This window comes from Periplaneta americana, chromosome 16 (assembly GCF_040183065.1).
Source record: "Periplaneta americana isolate PAMFEO1 chromosome 16, P.americana_PAMFEO1_priV1, whole genome shotgun sequence".
Lineage (NCBI taxonomy): Eukaryota > Metazoa > Arthropoda > Insecta > Blattodea > Blattidae > Periplaneta > Periplaneta americana.
In genome coordinates, this window is record NC_091132.1 from 179990083 (window position 1) to 180005812 (window position 15730).

The 15730-nt window shown below is 34.8% G+C and overlaps 1 protein-coding gene across 1 annotated transcript in view; it reads right to left on the reverse strand.

The window, feature by feature from the left end:
- Positions 1 to 2231: 2231 nt before the first annotated feature.
- Positions 2232 to 15730, reverse strand: part of LOC138691449 (zinc finger protein 721-like) — a 75021-nt gene continuing 61522 nt past the window's right edge. Inside the window, exons 10-11 of the mRNA XM_069813377.1 lie at positions 11524 to 11606; positions 2232 to 4530 (exon numbers count right to left, since the gene is read on the reverse strand). Coding sequence (XP_069669478.1) covers positions 2952 to 4530; positions 11524 to 11606 — 1662 coding nt within the window. The 3' untranslated portion in view covers positions 2232 to 2951. The remainder of the gene's footprint in view (positions 4531 to 11523; positions 11607 to 15730) is intronic.

Below are 15730 nucleotides of genomic sequence, written 5' to 3' on the forward strand. Positions count from 1 at the left end.
CAAGGTCAGTTAGATACAAATAAAATGAATAATTTCAAGTTAGAAATATGGCAGAGCATAAAAAGTCGTATGAAACTCGCCTATAATGATAATTAAGAAGATAGTATGAAAATTATGAAACTCGCTTGCGCTCGTTTCATAAATATCCATACTCGCTTCTTAATTACTATCATTATAGGCTCGTTGCATAATGTATTATTATATTTGTATAGTACACAATAATCACTTACTTGTGTGTCATTGACTTTTATATTTGTGATATGTCAATTAGGCTGAATTAATAAAACAATATTATATTATATTATATCATATTAATCCGAGAAATTTCTTCAGTCAAAGTTGACTTTAGTGTAAGGCAAATTAATCTCGGATTTCATTTTATACAACACAAAATTCCAAGTTCAGCTAGAACGAGGATCAATTTAACCTCTGACCTAAGATTAATTGGTTTATACAATGGGCCCTTAAATGTTCCCAATTCATAATAGCATTTTCCTCATTACAAACGACACACTGAGGTAATGGTAAAATACCCAGTTTTTATAAATACTCCTCCAGGCAGTCGTGTCCGGTGACAATCCTTATGGCAGCTACAGTCTCCTTACGCGGATGATCAGGAAGTATCTCTGACCTGTCAACAAGACCAGCCCATTTCTTGCCATCACTCTTTATTTGAAGATCTGAGAGAAACTCATTCTTAAATGAGCGCTTACTCGACTAATATGTCCGTCACAGAATTTTGTGTCATGGCATTTGACTCATACATTGGCTAAACACAAATTCCTTGAAAAATACGCTTTAATCAATATTCTGAAATAATCGTTCAGTGATTATCCAAGAGATTATTGAAACTATAAATTTAAAAATAAAAAAATCTAATATTGTAGTCATGTCTGGTATGTAAGCGTTTTGGAATCGAAATGGCCTTAAGAGTTTAATAATTTATACTTCCTTTTAAATCCAGTATAGGGGAGCTAAATTTGTTAAAGATAAAAGAGAAGATGGGAACGGTATGATAAAAGAACTTAAATGGGAAACTTTGGAAAACAGACGTAGGAAAACTAGAATAACATCATTGTATAGAGCACATCTAGGTCAGAAAGCATGGGTAGACATAACGGCTCGGTTAGAAAAGCCAACATACTATGGTAGGAACGATCATGATTTTAAAATCAAATGTAGGAAACAGAAAACGGATGTAGGTAAATTCTCATTTTTAAATAGAACTATAAATGATTAGAAGACCTACGTGCAGCAGTCTTTGAGGGCTGTCCTTCCTTAAGGAGATTCAAGAATAATTTAAAAAGTTGTGTATAATGTGCAAATTAAAATTAAGGTGACATTTAACATTTAATTTTTTAAGGTGACATGTATTTATTTAGCCTGACGAGTTACTTCCTTGGTTTGAATTGTAAATTATTTAAAAATAGCGTGTAAGAGGGCCTTAGACTAGAAATGTTTAGTTTAAATGTAGTTCTGTTTATAAGTATGCATAAGGGTGTAATTATTTGACTTATTTGAACTGTTGTATCAGTGAAGCGAGGTGAGTCAGTGAAGTTATGGTTTTACAGTGCAGTGAATAGTTCCGATCACTGATAATTTATAGCGTCAATGAAATGTGTTCTATAGTGTCAGTGAAATGTGTTCTATAGTGTCAGTGAAATGTGTTCTATAGTGTCAGTGAAATGTGTCCTAAAGTGTCAGTGAAATGCGTCATAGTGCCACTACATTGAATGAGACGAGATTAAAGTGAAAGACTATTGAAACTTATGTAGGGCCTATACATAATTATGTAGGTTGTAATGTAAAATTAGGTATTTTATTTATGTTTTATTATTATTGCGTTAAATTATATTGTGTATTCTTATTGTATTGTGTATAAAATTGTATTGTGTATTGTAAATTTATTGTGTATTGCTTATCATTTTATTGTGTATTGTTTATATTGTGTATACCACTGCCACCAGGTGCTTGCCTACTTGCAGTGTAAATAAATACATACATACAACTAGAAGACATAATGGATTCATTGTTTCTGGGGTACAGAGTGCATGCAACATGACTTTTCCTCTAAGCATTCCAGCAACTTGGGACTACTGATTGACTTTCTCAGCAATATCACTCAATTTAATAAAAGTTAAATCTAAATTTCACTATTTACGAGGAAAGCCTGAGATATAAGAGAATAAGTGTGATATTTGTATTTGCCCTTATATTAAAATGCGGAAGAGTATAAATATAAAAATTTTACTGAAACCAATTATCTTACATGTAGAATTTTATATATTGAACTTACAAAGGGATATTGAGAACGTCCCCATACTTCGTAAACGGTCAAGTGTTCAGCATATTATGCCTAATTAGTTCTCTTAATTCATAAATTTACAGAGAAATGGGGAGCACATACTACGTAATTACAAAACTCAACAACACAAACACATACACAATTCATGTTACTGAGGAGGTTTCTTATGAAAAGGGCCAGGGTTCGATTCCCGGTCGGTTTGGATTTATTCGTTGAGGTTTCCCTCAACCGTAAGGCAAATGCCAGGAAATTCTCGCTAAAACATCCGAGAATATCACTGGGCTCATTCATCAAAGAAATCAATAATACATATAGGGTCGCCATCTATTCAACAACAAAAGAACCAGTCTCAAAAATGGTACACCGGCCTTCGGATTTCACACAGAAATTTAATTCGCGATATAACCAGAGATGTTCAAGAGAGTTTAAATAACAGCGAGAAAAAAAATCCTAATCATAAGAAACACTTTCCACAACATCGCATTTGAATGGACTTTCGCCTGTGTGAATGCGTACATGTCGCATTAGATGTTCGAATCGTAAGAAACACTTTCCACGCAAATCGTATTTGAATGGTATTCCGCATGTGTGAATGCGTACGTCCTGGTTTGATTTTTTCTAATCATGAGAAACACTTCGCACACACCTAGCTTTTGAATGGCCTTTCGCCTGTGTCAATGCGAACATGTTGCTTTAAACGTTCTGATCGACGGAAGAACTTTCCAGACAAATGACATTTGAATGGCTCTTCGCCTTTGTGAATGGCGGCATGTAGATTTAATTTTTGTAATACTGAGAAACACTTTCCACACAACTCACATTTGAAGGGCTTCTCGCCTCTATGCTGACGTTGATGTACTCTTAGCTTACTCAACTGAGTGAAACATTTACCACAAACGCCACATTTCAACGGTTTGTGGCCTGTGTGCAGCCGTTCATGGACTCTTAGGTCATTCGACCTGGTAAAATCCTCACCACAGACATGACATTTAAAAGGTTTCTCGCCTGTGTGCCGGCGCAGATGTCTCTTTAGGCTACCCGACACCGTGAAACCTTTATCACAAACGTCACATTTATAAGGTTTCTCGCCCGTGTGTAGTCGTTCATGGTTTATCAGGACACTCAAATGTGCGAAACACTTACCACAATATTTACATTTGAAAGGTTTCTCGCCTGTATGCCGGCGCATATGTCCTTTTAGGGTACTAAATATCGAGAAACCCGTACCACAAACATCACATTTGAAAGGCAAATCGCCAGTGTGCAGGCGTTCATGCGCTTTTAGACAATAGGACTGATAAAAAGACTTACCACAAACATCACATTTGAAAGGTTTTTCGGCTCCGTGCCGAAGTTTATGGCTTCTTAAATTATTCGAAATCGAAAAACACTTACCACAAATATCACATTTGAAAGGTTTCTCGCCAGAGTGAATGCGTACATGTGATTTTAGGTTACCACACTGCGAATAAGACTTACCACAAACATCACATTTGAAAGGTTTCTCGCCAGTGTGCACGCGTACATGGACTTTTAAGTCACACAAACGTGCGAAACGCTTACCACATACATCACATTTGAAAGGTTTCTCGCCAGTGTGAACGCGTATGTGGATTTTTAAGTCGCACAAACTCAAGAAACACTTACCACAAACATCACATTTGAAACGTTTCTTATCTTTGTGCAGGAGTTGATGAGACTTCAAGTTATCCGACTGCGCGTAAGATTTACCACAAACATCACATTTGAAAGGTTTCTTGTCCGTTTGCAGACGATCATGGCTCTTTAGGGTACTGGATTGCGGGGAACGCTTACGAGAAACATTGCATTTCAAAGTTTTCTCGCCTGTATGCACGCGTTTATGGCTTTTTAAACCACCCGATCGTGAGAAACACCTGCCACAAATATCACACTTGAAACGTTTCTCGTCGGTGTGCAGACTTTCATGATTTTTCAGACTATTTGAGTTTGGAAAACACTTCGCACAAACATTGCATTTGAAACTTTTCTTGCTTATGTCCATGGAGAAATGCCTGGTCAGTTTTTCCGCAGTCGAGACACATATTTTAGACAATTCTAATTCCAACTGATTCTCATCTTCACGAGTCCGCACAGGTTTTCTCGAGGAACCCGACTTTTTGGGATTCTCGCACACAGTCTCGTTCTCTTCAGGTGCAAGACTGTCCAATTCTGATGATACAGTCCTCTCATTCGTAGGTGCAATCCTGAAGTAAAAATAATATCAGTCTATATAATAGTCGCAACTAATATACATTCAAATATTAAATATTAACATCAAAACAAACCTAGTTCATGAAGACAGACAGACTGACAGACAGACAGACAGGCAGGCAGGCAGACAGACAGACAGGTAGATAGATAGATAGATAGATAGATAGATAGATAGATAGATAGATAGATAGATAGATAGATAGATAGATCGATGGATGGATGGATGGATAGATAGATAGATAGACAGACAGACAGATAGACATAGACAGATAGGTAGGTAGGTAGGTAGGTAGGTAGATAGGTAGGTAGGTAGGTAGGTAGATAGATAGATAGATAGATAGATAGATAGATAGATAGATAGATAGATAGATAGATAGATAGATAGATAGATAGATAGATAGACAGATAGATAGATAGATAGATAGATGGATGGATGGATGGATGGATGGATAGATAGATAGATAGACAGACAGATAGACATAGACAGATAGGTAGGTAGGTAGGTAGGTAGGTAGTAGATAGATAGATAGATAGATAGATAGATAGATAGATAGATAGATAGATAGATAGATAGATAGATAGATAGATAGATAGATAGATAGATAGATAGATAGATAGATAGATAGATAGATAGATAGATAGATAGATAGATAGATAGATAGATAGATAGATAGATAGATAGATAGATAGATAGATAGATAGATAGATAGATAGATAGATAGATAGATAGATAGATAGATAGATAGATAGATAGATAGATAGATACTTTATTGTTTGGACATAAATACATTATGCATTAGCAACGTCAATATAAATAAAATCAAACAAAATTGTTTGTCAAGTTAAAATATTCGTTTATGCTATACAAACTGTGTTCATATAATTTTCTCTTAATTAATGATTTGAATGAATATTAATTGAAATTTTTAGTTGAGTTAGGTAAGCTATTATAAAACTTCAGAGACAAATAATAAAAACTGTTTTGTGTACTCTTGTATCTGCATAAATCAATTCTTATATCGTTACAACTTCTCGTATGATGTTCGTGAAAATGCAAGTTCAAAGGGAAATTATCAATATTCACTTTGGTATATAACAAATACTGCAATACATATAGTGATGGAAGAGTGAGAATTTTACAGGTTTGAAATAACGGTTTACAATATTCTTTTGGTCCAACACCACAAATAATTCTCACTGCTTTCTTCTGTAATTTAAAAATATTAAAAGATGAACTATGGTTCCCCCATAATAAAACACCATATTGAAGATAACTATGAATACACATATGAAAAATATACTGTTAATAGCACTGTTTTATCCACAGTTTTAGACAAACATCTTAACATAAATATTCTTTTAGATATCTTACCCGAAATCATATTGATGAGGCTATCCCAGCCCAGAACGCATTCAATATACATAAACAAAAATTTGAGGTACATTACGATCACAGATTCTCAGGATAATGATGTTTCGATGAAAAGACAGCTTGACAACACATCGCTCAGGATAAAAGACGTGTGATGCCAATAAACTTAGCATCAAATCTAATAAAACTGTAGCTATCCAATTTTCTTTTAACAGAAATATTACTGACTTGTCTTCCTCATTTAAATTCCTAGGCATTCACCTCGAAGCCGGTCTTGGCTGGAGTACACACGTAGAATATCTTGTTAATAAAATTAATAAAGGAATTTTCATGTTACGAATCCTCAGACAAACCACAGTCTATTATATACAGTCGCGAAGCTTGAGGTGTTATTTTGCAAATCTCGTGATAAAGTGCTCCAAGCGGTTAGCAACTAGAAACAATAGACTGTCCATGGTCGACTTTGGACTGTGTCGTATTTCTATCGAGTGCTAGCTCGTTGCGTATTTCACATTGATGCTTGTGAAATGTTCGTTATTGGTTGTAATGAAAATGTTAATGGCTAAAATATAATAATTGGAATAATAATATGGGACAGGATGGAGATGTTTGTAGTGCTATAAACTGTAGCAACAGTAGGAGAAAGAGGCCAGAGTTATCCTTTTCCGATTTCCGAAAGATTCAGAAAGGTTCCTGGGTTTCCACAAGAATGCCGTGCAGAAACAAAACTCTTAATTTTGAAGTTCTTCGTGACTGTTAGAATACTTTATATCCTTAAATTTCACAATGAAATGTTTCAGTCTAACCGAAAGGACATTAGATACCGGTTAAAGTTCTGCTAAATTTCCAGAGAAATAAAGGTTAGGTCTACTTTTTTTCAGAGGATATATTTTTAATTGTAGCTATTAATTTTGTTATTATTTTTATGTTATTTTACTAAAGACGTAGAAAAATTAGTTTGTTTTAATGAAATTTATTGATCACATTTCATTTTCAATTCTGGTGGGATTATTATTGCTTAGGCCTACCTTTTTTTCAAAGGATATGTTTTTAATTATAGCCGTTAATTTTGTTGTTATTTTTGTTGCTTTACTTGAGACATAGAAAAAGTCTGTTACAATAAAATGTATTGATCACGTTTTATTTCCAATTATGGTGTGATTATTATTGCTTAACCTCATCCCACTTTGTTAACTACGTAAGCCTACACTTCAAGTACCGGTACACGTAAGTTACTCCATTAATTCATATTTCCATAATTATTGTTGTAAAGGGAAATGGAAATTAATATTTATTGGTTTTAAAATTAATTATCGCTATAATTTTGAATGAGTGAAGCTATTATAGTAAATTTCAGTTCGTTTTGCACAAACAAAAATTATATTAACTTATTTCTTGCAGGTATCTTCGAGTTTATGGTTGAATTTAATATACTTCATTAAAATAATAAATTAACTTTATGCATTTAATATTTCAATAATGAAAGGAAGGTATTAATTTTTCCACAAGAACACAACGAAAGTGTAACATACTTTGTCGTCTGCTAGGAGAGAGATCTGCGATGATGAGGCGATAGTAGCGATCCTAGTGGTGGGCAACTACCCCTGTTTGCATTTTTACTACATATTGAGCTTCGCGACTGTATACAGTAGACTGTGGACAAACATTGTTATAATTCTTTACTTACAGTTTATTATGCCCATATTCACAGTCACTTAAGTTATGGGACGCTTTTGTGGGGCAACCATACTTCGGTTTCTAAGTTGTTTATCCTTCAAAAGAGAGCAGTGAGAATTATCTGTAGTGTCTCATGTAGAACTCATTGTAAACCACTTTTTGTACAACTAGGAATACTTACGTTGCCGTCAATGTTTATTCTCGATTGCCTTCTGTATGTTAAGCGTAATGTGCATAATCTTCCCACTTGTTCATCCATTCATAATTATTCAACCCGTTCCAGACTTGACATATATTTCACCAAGTACAAATATAGTACTACAAGCAATAGCTTTATTTCCATATCTTATAAACATTATAATTCTTTACCATTGCATATAATAAACACGTCATATTTTACTTTCAGAAGGATAGTGAGAAGGACTTTGATGGCAAATCCAATCTACAGTTTCAATGATTTTAGTAATGTTATGCCCCGCTAATTTAAGGGATAAATTACAGTGGTCAAACATAGCAACTGTCATGCACTTCATAGTAAGTTTTACGAACGGCACCATGTATGCAAAAGTCCTTCACAAACTGTACACGCTGCATATAAGACGCAAACATGTTGGCTCGCATTCTCGAGGAGAACGCGGAGTCAGCATTCTCACAGCTTTATCCTCCACGCGCTACGACGCGTGCGAGATTAGATTGTTACATAGTCCTCTCTTGCTTTGGAACTCATATGTAAGACCGGCTGTTCGCAGAGAATCCCATGATTTTCTGTATGCTAAATTAACGCAAACCCAGCGTTTGCGTTGAGAGTAAGACTGGCGTATACGAAATACACTTCATCTCAGTAGTAGCCATATTTTTCTCACGCGGCCGGGATAGCGTCATGACGCTACCGATATAATAAAAATCACGGTCTCCGCCGACGCGCATTCAGAGTCAATTCAGACGAGCCTAGCTACTGTAGGAGCGGAGAGCGGTAGAAGCCGACAAGGAGAAGCTGAAGTCATGGCAACCACGGCTGCCCCCGTCACCACATTCGTTTTATGTAAGTCAAAATAATTATATTATATACCAATTGCTACTAATGTCAGAGTAATATACCACATAGAATATAATAAGGAAATATCAGTGCTTGAAATTCAGTGAATCGTGTTTATTTCAAAGTTATATTTTGATCGCATTTATTTAAGACATATTGGATTATTCCGAGGTTTTTGAATGGTACTACCTCACGAGATATTTCGATGGACAATATTATTATCAGTATTCGGGAATCAAAGCCGAATGGCGCCTGAGTCAACAAACACCTTTGTAGATAAAAACTTTAAATGATTTTGCATTGTTTTATTAAGTTTGCTCGACTAATTGCACTTTACGTAACCAAGTTGACGCACTGAAGTTTCCATATTATTTCACTGTTTAATCAATTGCATTCAAATATAATCAATGATTTATTTTCCATTTTGTTTTCATTTAAACTCATGTAACTGAGTAGGTATACCAAGTAGGTATATCCTAGATTCTCTTTTATTGCTTAAGTAAAGTACAGTAAAGTAAAGTAAAGTAAAGTAACAAGAAGCATACATAACTTACTAGATCTGTTAAACATTCTGCAACTTTTCGTAACATAGCTAAATGTATAACTCATGTATATAAGAAAGTTTACAATATATTATAGTATAACCAGTGAAGTGACTTATTTGATTTGATTAAGTTGATATTCTTCGAGCCTGATCCAACCTGTGATCCTGTTCTTGAATACGTAGTATCTAATTAAGATAATAGCTTGACCATTACCATCCTGAAATATCCTGACGTTAAACAATAATAACAATTTTGTGCCAGAAGTAGCACAGGCACAACAGTAATATTACGTTTTAGATACTATTTGTTTTAACCTCATGTAATTGACAAATCTGTACATTTTAACCTGATTTTATACTATTTCTTTTAAAACTTTTAACTTGCTTTTGTTATTATCTGGTGATTGTATATTTATTTTTTTATTCTTACATTTATTCACATTGTAGTAGCCATGTATTATATACATCTACTCTGACGTTGTCTATGGCTGTAAATCGCTGGATGACATTAAATCCATCCATCCATCCATCCATCCATCCATCCATCCATCCATCCATCCATCCATCCATCCATCCATCCATCCATCCATCCATCCATCCATCCATCCATCCATCCATCCATCCATCCATCCATCCATCCATCCATCCATCCATCCATCCATCCATCCATCCATCCATCCATCCATCCATCCATCCATCCATCCATCCATCCATCCATCCATCCATCCATCCATCCATCCATCCATCCATCCATCCATCCATCCATCCATCCATCCATCCATCCATCCATCCATCCATCCATCCATCCATCCATCCATCCATCCATCCATCCATCCATCCATCCATCCATCCATCCATCCATCCATCCATCCATCCATCCATCCATCCATCCATCCATCCATCCATCCATCCATCCATCCATCCATCCATCCATCCATCCATCCATCCATCCATCCATCCATCCATCCATCCATCCATCCATCCATCCATCCATCCATCCATCCATCCATCCATCCATCCATCCATCCATCCATCCATCCATCCATCCATCCATCCATCCATCCATCCATCCATCCATCCATCCATCCATCCATCCATCCATCCATCCATCCATCCATCCATCCATCCATCCATCCATCCATCCATCCATCCATCCATCTATCTATCTATCTATCTATCTATCTATCTATCTATCTATCTATCTATCTATCTATCTATCTATCTATCTATCTATCTATCTATCACAGAAATGCATCCTTGTAATTAATTTACGAGTTTCATAGGAACTATCAAAACTGTCTGAACAATTATGACTTCCCCTGTAACATAAATTTAATAAGGATCACACCACGTTGGTGACCCCTTAGCTCTTATTTTTAATAAGCTTCTGTGTCCAAAGTCACCCGCTTTAGCTTTGCTTTCTATCAACACGAGCGTGCTAATTTATGCGACTGTTTCCAAATTCCTGATTAGAAATGTGCTATAACTTTTTCTATCTCCTATACTTGTGATATACACGGTGATTCACGAGGATTTATCGCCACTTACGGAGCTTATTTTCGAAGACATTCTAAGGAGAAAAATGTCATATGAAAATGTGCCCTATCTCAATATTTTCAGAGTTACATTAATTTGAGATTGTTAGTAAAGTATCATTTTTCTTTAGCTTTAAGAGTAAATGAATATTACAAATAGAGAATGAACTATTCGGAAGTATCACTTCTTCCATTGCCTAGTGTTCTGAAGCTAAAAATATGTTGGTACTTGGTTGTACGATTTTGTTTTTTAATTTTTAATTAAAAATTACATTATTCTTATTCACTTATGACAAAAATTGTTACATATCAAATTAGGAACTTAATTCTTTACAGTTAATTATGCATCGAAATGTACAGCCTTGAAGAAAATACAAGAGTAGCGTGATTTGTAAAAATTGTGACTATTTCGTTTATATGACGTCATTCTATTTTCGACCAATGAAGTGTAATGAAATTTTGAATTCCAATCAATCACAGTAAGACTTTGCGATAATTTTTGCACCTAGATTTATCGCTATCAATTTATCGCATGGTCGTTCTTTTGTTTAGTCGTTGTCGCCAACTGTTTCCCCGTAAATTGATGATCATGAATACATTAAGATGCAACTACACGGTTAAACTTTTCTTTCAACTTTAAAGCAATGAATGCAAGATTGATATTTAATATTAATTAATATATTTACGCAGTGAAGACGACGTTCAAAACAGCGCACAATGTAGACACAAAATCAGTTCGTCTGAAGCTGCTTCTGGACAGTCAAGGTAACAGACACTTCAAACACAATGAACTCTACGTGAAGACTCGCACACCACACTCACCTTTCCGTCAAAACCTCGTTGTCCTCTGGTGTTACTTCCACTGTTGGGTCCTCATTCACTGTGTCCGAGTCGGTCTGCACTTCCTACAAATACAGAGCAAATAAAACAAGAATAGCACAAATTACATTAAGAAAACCACGTCGATTCTAGATTCCACAGAACTGCATTTAAATCGTATTGGGTGTAATAGAATTTTATCTAACAAAAGAGAATTCCTGGGGCATATTTTTCATGTGGTACTGCTTTCCCTTATAAAACAACGTTTTTCAACCTTTTTCAACATGTGGCACAATTAAGGTGCAATTTAAAACTCTGCGCAATATAATATAAAGTTTTATTCTCAAGCAGGAGTGGAATCTAGAGTATTTTAGGAGAAAAGAATATAATACTTACTTACTTACTGGCAATTAAGGAACCCGGAGGTTCATTGCCGCCCGCCATTGGTCCCTATCCTATGCAAGATTAATCCATTCTCTATCATCATATCCCACATTCCTCAAATCCATTTTAATATTATCTTCCCATCTACGTCTCGGCCTCCCTAAAGGTCTCTTTCCTTCCGGCCACCCAACTAACACCCTATATGCATTTCTGGATTCACACATACGTGCTACATGCCCTGCCCATCTCAAACATCTGGATTTAATGTTCCTAATTATGTCAGGTGAAGAGTACAATGCGTGCAGTTCTGTGTTATGTAACTTTCTCCATTCACCTGTAAGTTCATCCCTCTTAACCCCAAATATTTTCCTAAGCACCTTATTCTCAAACACCCTCAACCTATGTACATCTCTCAAAGTGAGAGTCCAAGTTTCACAACCATAAAGAACAACCGGTAACATAACTGGTTTATAAATTCTAACTTTCAGATTTTTTGACAGCATACTGGAAAAAGAAAGCTTCTCAACCGAATAATAACTGACATTTCCCATATTTATTCTGTGTTTAATATCCTCCCGAGTATCATTTATATTTGTTATTGTTGCTCCAGGATATTTGAACTTCTTCAAAAGATAAATTTCCAACTTTTATATTTCCATTTCGTACAATATTCCCGTCACGAGACATAATCTTATACTTTGTCTTTTCGGGATTTACTTCCAAACCTATTTCTTTACTTCCTTCCAGTAAAATTCTCGTGTTTTCCCTAATCGTTTGTGGATTTTCCCCTAACATATTCATGTCATCCGCATAGACAAGAAGCTGATGTAACCCTTCAATTCCAAACCCTCTCTGTTATCCTGGACATTCCTAATGGCATACTCTAGATCAAAGCTAAAAAGTAAAGGTGATAGTGCATCTCCTTGCTTTAGCCCACAGTGAATTGGAAACGCATCTGAGACACATTTCAATTAATCGAACTAGTTTCTTGGGAATACCAAATTCAATAAGAATATCATACAAAACTTCTCTCTTAACCGAGTCATATCCCTTTTTGAAATCTATGAATAACTGATGCACTGTACCCTTATACTCCCATTTTTTCTCCATTATCTGTCGAATACAAAATATCTGGTCAATAGTTGATCTATTACGCCTAAAACCACACTGATTATCCCCAATAATTTCATCTACATATCGAGTTAATCTTCTCAAAAGAATATTGGACAAAATTTTGTACGACGTCAACAAAAGTGATATTCCTCGAAAGTTACTACAGTTAGTCTTGTCCCCCTTCTTAAAGATAAGTACGATTATGGACTCCTTCCATTGTTCTGGTACAATTTCCTTTTCCCAAATAGCAAGTACAAGCTTATAAATTTCGTTAGATAATGCGCTTCCACCCTCTTGTATTAATTCTGCTGGAATTTGATCGACACCTGGAGACTTATAATTTTTCAGATTTTCTATGGCAATTTCGACTTCAGAAAGTGTTCCATGCAATAATATACAAATAAACTTTATGACAGAAATGCAAAATTTAATGACAGAAAATTATCCCCATGCAATATAAGTGTGATCTTATGAATGTTTTCTGAATTTATTACTGAGGAAATTCAAAAACACAGTACCATTACATGTGTTGTTAAGGTATTTAAAGCGCAAAATATTTTCTTTCATAAAGCCAAGTAAAATACGATATTTTTTTAAGGTTGGCACGATATTATAGTTTTACTGATCTGGCTACCTTAGATGCTAGTCGCACACCTACGCTGTGTTTACTGAAGGCTGATTTGAGCCGAATTCAGTATTCTGCAGAGGACAGTGGATCATTCGAGTGGCAAAGTTGTGGAAAATGGCTGTTATAGAATAATTATTTAACTACTGTATAATAGCAAAAATTATCTATGAAAAATGATTCGATTACTAGTGACGAATTTGGTGGATTTCGTAAGTTGTTTATTTTACGAAACTTTATCAACTGAAGAGGTTATATAGTGCCTGAGTGAAATAAAGCTGATAATGCCAGAAATATGAGTCCTTGGTCCAGCGCCGAAATTTACCCTACATTTGCTTTCAAAGGCTTAAGAGATAAACCCCCCCCCCCCGCCAAAAAAAAAAACTTCAACAACGTAACATGTCCCAACAAATATTGGACACCAGTTCACTAGTTTCAGCAGCGTATAGGCAATTAAGTATGGACACTTCGTGTCGGTACCTTTGATGTAGCCTGACTGATTTCAATGACCTTCAAGCCAGCTAGAGCGTGAGATTCTGCTTTCTCCCTAGAGTTAGCGCTGACATCACACCAGCTAGCAGTTGACACAGCGGAAATATAACACATATAATTAATACATCTAGGTACATTATGTATTCAAAATAAATTGGACCGATAAATTAATAAATCCTTCATTAACTGTAATATCTAGACTCTAGATTTCCTTTACAATGAAAGTTGAGACGTTGACCCCAACAACAATTAAAATATGTAATGATTTGATAGCACTGGAAATGGAAAAACAAAACTCTTACGAGAAGTAAAACCATATACCTATATTATATTATATACAAATATTAAACGAATTCGATACTTAATTTTGTAATGTATTATATTATTTTATAATATAATTTATTATAACGGAAATATAAAATATTATTATTACAACTAGTTTGTCACTGAGAAATAAGGAAAAGCTGTTAACTTGAAAATATTTGAAGCAAAGCGTTACTGTATTATGCAATTATGTAGGCGATGTTTGGATCCTGTGTCTCAATTCTATACCACAGTCTACTACATACAGTCGCGAAGCTCAATATGTAGTAAAAATGCAAACATGGATAGTTGCCCACCACTAGGATCGCTACTATCGCCTCATCATCGCAGATCTCTCTCCTAGGAGACAACAAAATATGTTACACTTTCGTTGTCGTGTTCTTTTGGAAAAATTAACACCTTAATTCCATTATTGAAATATTAAATGCATAAAGTTAATTTATTATTTTAATGAAGTATATTAAATTCAACCATAAACTCGAAGATACCTGCAAGAAATAAGTTAATATAATTTTTGTTTGTGCAAAACGAACTGAAATTTACTATAATAGCTTCACTCATTCAAGATTATAGCGATAATTAATTTTAAAACCAATAAATATTAATTTCCATTTCCCTTTACAACAATAATAATGGAAATATGAATTAATGGAGTAACTTACGTGTAACGGTACTTGAAGTGTAGGCTTACGTAGTTAACAAAGTGGGATGAGGTTAAGCAATAATAATCACACCAAAATTGGAAATGAAACAACATGATCAATAAATTTTATTGTAACAGACTTTTTCTACGTCTCTAGTAAAGCAACAAATAAAAATAACAACAAAATTAACAGCTATAATTAAAAACCTAGACCTAATTAAAAACATATCCTTTGAAAAAAAAGTAGGCCTAAGCAATAATAATCCCACCAGAATTGAAAATAAAACGTGATCAATAAATTTCATTAAAACAAACTTAATTTTTCTACGTCTTTAGTATAATAACACATAAAAATAATAACAAAATTAATAGCTACAATTAAAAATATAACCTCTGAAAAAAAAGTAGACCTAATCTTTATTTCTCTGGAAATTTAGCAGCCTAAGTGACAGAACTTTAACCAGTATCTAATGTCCTTTCGGTTAGACTGAAACATTTCATTGTGAAATTTAAGGATATAATGTATTCTAACAGTCACAAAGGACTTCGAAATTAAGAGTTTTGTTTCTGCACAGCATTCTTGTGGAAACCAGGAACCTTTCTGAATATTTCGGAAATCGGAAAAAGGA